Consider the following 6,724-nt stretch of genomic DNA (forward strand, 5'->3'; position numbering starts at 1 on the left):
AAAAAAAAAAAAAAAAAAAGTGTCCTTTGGGCACTTTTGGGAATGCAGTGAACGCGACAGCCTTTTGAGTACATGTGCACTGTGTACAGCCCACCAGAGATCCACCTGAAAAAAAATTTCAGTCAGTGCCCCTCGCGGGCACATCTCAAACACTATGGTCTCCGGAAGCCTGTCTAACCGGAAGTGATGATTGCTGCGCATGTACCCGCCTCAAACCGCATTCGTTATTGGTGGAAAGAAGCAGTGTCGGAAGCTTGGGCAGGGTGCCCGTGTTTGGAGAGCTACAGGCCTTTTTTTGACAAGGGAGGTGGCTCTGAAAAGAGCCTTTGGGTTTGGGGGCTCTGAAAAGAGCCTTTGGTTTGCGGAGCTCAGGTGGCCCGGGACAGGCGGCTCACTTGCCCCTGGTGCATCTGATGACGGCCTTGGTGCCCACGCTCACGGCGTGTTTGCTGCCGATGTCCCCGGGCAGCAGCAGGCGCATGGCCGTCTGGATCTCTCTAGACTTGACGGTAGTGCGCTGGGCGGAGAGGGCCAGGTGGCCGGCCTCCTGGGCGATGCGCCCTAACATGTCCTTCATGGAGGAATAAAGGACGCTCAGGGCCTCCTGTGAAAGCCTCAGGTCCCCGTGGACCTTCTTGAGAACCCTGAGAAAGTAGGAGGCAAAACTCTGGTTTTGTTTCCTGGCGCGCCTGAGGCGCATAAATTGCTTCCACTTCAGGGCCTCCTTCTTCTTCTGCTTGTGCTTCTGCTTCTTCTTCAGGCTCGGCGGGCTGGCGACTGTCAGCTCCTCTGAGCCCAGGCACTCCTCAGTCGAAGCCTCGACGAGAGCGTCGGCCATTTCGGAGTCAGCTTCCTGACAGCTGGCAGGAAGGACAGTGCAACGCTCTGAGGGAGCGGTGGCCCATTTATGCGTTCTGCTGTCGCTGACGTCATGGCAATGACCACCTCTCATTGGATAAAATGCACCGAGTGGCGGGGAGCAATCGCTGGGCAAGGAGCCACCTCTAACCTTTCTGTAACGTTTGTCAGAAAATCATTGAAAGCTGTCCTATAGAGCTAACAGTCATGGAAACATGAACTGAGGTGTGATTAAAGCACAGGAGATTTGCAAGTCGGTGTAAAAATTGTATGCTTAACAGAACGCTTACTCCTTCAACCTTTGTGGAAAATAAAGATTAAAATGGCAAATAAAATTATTCTGAAACAACTGGTGATGCAGGAAAATAGTAAAAATGACCCGATAAGAAAGTGATTGATTCAGTATTTTTAAGGAAGCATCATGATTTTCCATGGAAGATATCACACTACAGACACACGTAAAAAAAAAATCCATTGATACGGATCAGTAATATTTTGCTCAAGATAAAATGTGGTAACAGTTAGCTTGGAATGATCCTACAGTCACAGCATGTCAGAGTTACCACAGGTCTTTTTTGACCTGAGTGAGGTGGCTCTGTTCCCATATCAAACATAATGAGCTTCTGGTAAATTTGAACCTACAGCAGTGACACAATGAGTGGTGCTGCTGGTGGTGGTGGTCGGGGGTGGGGGTGGGCAAGTATCATTTAAACAAAAAGGACATAATGACGTTCCTCCAGAAGTGAAGGTTTAGGTCAGGAGATCAGGTCACATGGTTAAGAAAATCGTGGTGTTCCTAGAAACACTATGCGCCCAGATATATGAGAAAATATAGCTGGGAGTCCGACAACATTTTATTCACGGTAAAAATGTGTGCTTTCCTAATACCTTTCTTGGTAAAGGCAGACTGAGAAGAATGTCAGACGTTACCGACGTGGAGCACGCCAGCTAAGCACACTGCTGCTGGGTGACAGAGCGCAGTGTATTTCTATGCCACTGTATTCAAATGAGGTGAGTCTGCTCACTAATCTGATTGGAGGAAATGTTGACGGCAACCTTGTCAGTAACCATGACTTTAAATGTGATTGGGTCGTTCTACTTGGCAAGGACCAATTAGAAGTCATGGAAAGTACACTGTCTCGAGCCTCTGTAGCCCCCTCAGAGAGCACCTGGAAGCCGTGGCGCCACGGCAAGCACCTTACTTGCAGAAATTTCAGCTTTAGTCAGTCCACTGAGTGTGTGTGACCTCTGCAACCAATCCTCGATGCCAGACGGTCCCGGTCATTTATGCAATAACCCAAAATGTACTGTTTGCCCAGAGCTAACCCACTCTGGCTAGAACAGGAAGTCACGGACTTTGGGCAGAACCCCTGAAAAGTAGCACCCTGGCTAACCATTGCCTCAGATTCTGCCCCAAGACCTCAGTGATTGGAAAAAAGAGAAAATGGAAACAACCTCCAAATACTGGACAGAAACAGCTATGTTTATAAAAGTAGAATATCCTGAAACATGCGTACCTTTAAAAGTCTCTCTTTAAGATATGTAAGTCCTAGAAAAATACTATGATGTGTATAACTGAGTAAACATGAGTAAAGTGCACTGAAAAACAACAACAACAACAACAAAACACCAAATTGTATACATAAGTAATATCCTCGGGGAGATAAAGTGAATAATACAGGTGATATTAATTTTCAAGTTATCTTTCAAATATATATGACATTTGGTTTTAAAATACAGACAAATGTGTGATTTGTGGAAAATGAGGATTTTTAAATTCAACCTTCCTACCACAAAAGGATGTAAGGACTGAGAAACTGATGCCGTATCACGCTAAAGGAGCCCGGGATAATTCCACTGGACACCTTGAATGTGAGTGAACGCTACATCCCTGTGGGTATATGTGCACTTTACACAGCCCACCAGGGATCCACCTGAAAAAAATCTCAGTCAGTGCCCCTCGCGGGCACATCTCAAACACTATGGTCTCCGGAAGTCTGTCTAGCCGGAAGTGAAGGTTACGGCGAATATGTCCGCCTGGATCGTATTCGTTACTGGTGAGGAGCACGGGCAGGGCGCCGCCGGCTGGACAACCAGCGGGCCGTGTTTGGAGAGCTACAGGCCTTTTTGTGACAAGGGAGGTGGCTCTGAAAAGAGCCTTTGGTTTGTGGGCTCTGAAAAGAGCCTTTGGTTTGCGGGGCTCAGGTGGCCACCGGGACAAGCGGCTCATTTGCGGTGGATGTATCTGATGAGGGCCTGGGTGCCCTCTCTCACGGCTAACTTGCCCAGGTCCCTGGGCAGCAGCAGGCGCACGGCCGTCTGGATCTCTCTGGACGTGAGGGTGGCGCGCTGGTTGGAGCGGACCAGGTGACTGGACTCTTGGGCGATGCGCTCGAACATGTCCTTCACGAAGGAATCCAGGACGCTAACGGTCTTCTGCGAGAGGCTCAGGTCCTTGTGGATGTACTTGAGAACCCGCGGGAAGTAGGTGGCAAAGCTATCGCTTCGGTTCTTGGCGCGCTGGCGTAGCACGCGCTGCTGCTCCTTCTGCTGCGTAGGCTGTTTCTGCTTCTGGCTCTGAGGGCTGGCTTTTGCCGGCTCCCCTGAGCCCGAAGGCTCCTCAGTCAAGGTCTCGAGGCGAGGGTCGTCCATTTCCAGTCAACTCCCTCACAGCGCACAGGAGGGACAACGGTGGCTGCCGAGTGGTGGCCCTTTTATAGGGGCTGCCTTTGCTGACGTCTCACAATGGCCACCTCTCATTGGAAGAAATGCAGCGGGGGCGGGCTGTCTCGAGGCAGAGTAGGCATCTAGTCACAAGGGATTGGTTCATCACCCTGCTGGGCATCACAGTGGAGTGGCGTTTCGTGACCGTCCTTTCTGTGACCGCCATCAGAAAAATCGTTGAAAGCTGTCCCCCTAGAGCAAATGGTCATCTGAAAACATCAACTCAGTTGTGGTGAAAGCATGAGAGCTTGGAAAGTCCTCACCAACCTCGTTGAAATTATAGATATTAAATAGAAATAGAATGTTGGCACTGCAGCCAGACCCGGATAATAGTTTCATTATTTGTACAATGAAAATATTTTAAAGATGGGAGGATGCCACAAGGTCCAGAACAAGAGTAGGTTCCACTTTTTACAACCTCAGGGCTTTCCCCACCAAGTGAGGTGGATCTAAAAGGAACCTTGGGTGTGCCGTGCTCACATGATGCCAAGGGAGACTTTTTTCCACCTGCGGTACCTGACAATGGCCTTGGTAGCCTCAGGCACAACCAGCGGCCAGTCTCCCTGGGCAGCAGCGGGAAGGCCGTGGTCTGGATCTCTCTGCGCGTGACCACCTAGTCCTCCTTGTGAGGGACCAGGATGGCTACTGATATCATTAAGAAAATAATTCATAATGCACATGACATTTAATGAAATGGTTTCAGTGAAATTGCTCCTTCGAATGGAAATCAGCATTGCATGTGATTGAAAATATGGTTGCAAAAATATAGCATCTGCATATTCAGAAACAACATAAAGGTAATTGTATAATATTTTTAAGCCATCCAATCTTTTTTTTAAGACTTATTTATTTATGCACACAGAACTGGGGTAGAAGCCAGATGTGCAGGGGCCATGAGAGGATTCACCAGAGGCAGAGAGTGGAGCAGAACAGGCATTTCAAGGAAGTACGTTGTTGAGTGGAGCAGCAAGCGGTGAGCAGAGGTCTGCCATGCCGTGAGGATCACCACCGGTGCTTCTGATCGAACTGGCTGTGAAGCGGCTGTGGCCGCTTCAGTGCTGTCTTAACCTGTTGCGCCACCACGAGGGCCGTAGAATTTTTTTAAAAGATTTTTATTTATTTATGAAGTGGGGTGTAGGCCAGAGGTGAAGGTGGGATGTGTGTGAGAGGATTCACCAGAGACAGAATGAGAAACAGAGTAGGCCGATCAACTGAAATACACTGCTGAGGGCAGCAACGGGGAGCCAGTAGAGGTCTGCTGGGCCCTGTGGGTCAGCTCCCTGGCTGGGGATCAAACTCGTGTTGCAGTGGCTCACAGTAGCTTGATATAGCAAGATTTAACCCCTGTGCCACCAGTGAGGTGGTAACTGTAGAATTATTAAAATCACTAAAATATTTAGCAAATTTGATTTTTTTTTTTTAGCACTGCTTATGTCCCACACTATCCTTCATTTTTCAATTGGTGAATAAATTTAGAGCTGTTGGTTGAGAAAGTTTTGATGTTTGGGAAACCATGCACACACTAAAAAGGAAATGTCTCAAAATAAAGGCCTTGTCCCTTCAAGAATATGACAATACAATAAAAAGCATATCTAAAATGTATATATGACAATAAATTATTTTTTTAAGGATTTATTTATTTATTCATACAGAACCGAGGTACAGACATTGATGTGGAGGGTGAGAGGCTTCACCAGAGACAGAGCGGGAAGCAGGACAGGCAGATCTACGAAGTACACTGCTGAGGGGAGCAGCGGGCGGGCCAGGAGAGGTCTGCTGCGCCATGTGAATCACCTCCGCGGCAGGCGGGATCGAACTCAAGCGGAAGTGGCTTAAGCTTCTTTGGTGCTGTGCTTTAACCCGCTGCACCACCAGGGAGGGCCATGACAATAAATTATTAAATTGACCCCCAAAAGGACATAAGGCTTGAAGAAATGAGTTTATCATTAAGCTTTCACCCTAATTGGTCACGCTTCTGAGGGTGTTTTCAGTCATTTTGGGAACAGCTAATTCTATGCTAATAAAATGACTCCAGTTCTGAAAGATAGAAGCTGATTTTTATGGCTAGAAAGTATAATGGGACGATAGAAACGGCTTGCTACTCCATTTCTAAGAGTTGCATTCATAAATGGGGACTGCCAGCTGAGAGTACACTAAGCAGCTGGTGCAGCAAGGGTGTCTGTCCTTCAGCTGGGATCCGGGTGTTCCCTCCTGAAGATAACACCATCTTCTATTTTCCAATTCAAATTCAAGAACAAAAAGTGAGCGTAGTGAGAAGAACGCTGAGACTAAACCATATATGCTGTGAAGACTGGAAGTGCCACAGCTATTTTTTTCAATGTGTTATCACAGGTGTCTTGGGCTGAACACTAAATCTTCCTCGATTGCTCTTGGTGTCTTTACCAAAGGTAAAGGCAACTGGATTCTTTATCTCCTGCTTATTGCAAAAGAAAGATCTTGATTTAGTTATTTCTGTACTGATTTGGGGTCCTCATTTTTTTCAATGAATGTCACTATTTGGATAATGTTGACAAAATTTGAATGGAGTATGTTGCTCCTGGGGCACTGAGTGTCAATTATGTTTCCCTGGGGCACTGAGTGTCATTTACTATTAAAGCAGTGAAGCACTTTCTCTTAATTTGTCATTTCAGAAAATGGCACCACAAAATCATGATTGGTGATTGGCTAGCCTTTTTCCTTAGCCACACTTTTGAAGAATAGCTAGACAGGGCCCTCCCTGGTGGCGCAGTGGGTTAAAGCATAGCCCTAAGAAGCTTAAGCCACCTCCGCATGAGTTCGATTCCCGCCTGCCCCGGACGTGACCACATGGTGTGGCAGACCTCTCCTGGTCCACCCACTGCTCCCCCAGCAGTGTACTTCGTCTATCTGCCTGTTCTGCTCCCCTCTCTGTCTCTGGTGAACCCTCTCACCCTCCGCATCTCTGGCCTGTACCCCAGTTCTGGATGAATAAATAAATAAATCTTTTAAAAAAATTTAAAAAAATGAATAGTTACACAAGCCCATTTCCACTCTGGGACTTCAACATCAAATCTTATTTTTTCTCTCTACATCCAAGACTCCAAGGGTGTCATCTTTATAATTCCAGTCTTCACAAAATATATGGCATAATCTTAACGTTATT

The 6,724-nt window shown here is 47.2% G+C and overlaps 1 protein-coding gene across 1 annotated transcript; it reads right to left on the reverse strand.

Moving 5' to 3' along the window:
* Positions 1-3,084: 3,084 nt before the first annotated feature.
* LOC101629470 (histone H2B-like) lies at positions 3,085-3,510 on the reverse strand. The gene has a single exon (XM_004685910.1). It carries the CDS (start codon positions 3,508-3,510, stop codon positions 3,085-3,087), a length of 426 nt encoding a protein of 141 aa, XP_004685967.1.
* Between the last annotated feature and the right edge of the window lie 3,214 nt (positions 3,511-6,724).

Source organism: Condylura cristata, unplaced genomic scaffold (genome assembly GCF_000260355.1).
Source record: "Condylura cristata isolate star-nosed mole 26May11 unplaced genomic scaffold, ConCri1.0 scaffold00019, whole genome shotgun sequence".
Classification (NCBI taxonomy): Eukaryota; Metazoa; Chordata; class Mammalia; order Eulipotyphla; family Talpidae; genus Condylura; species Condylura cristata.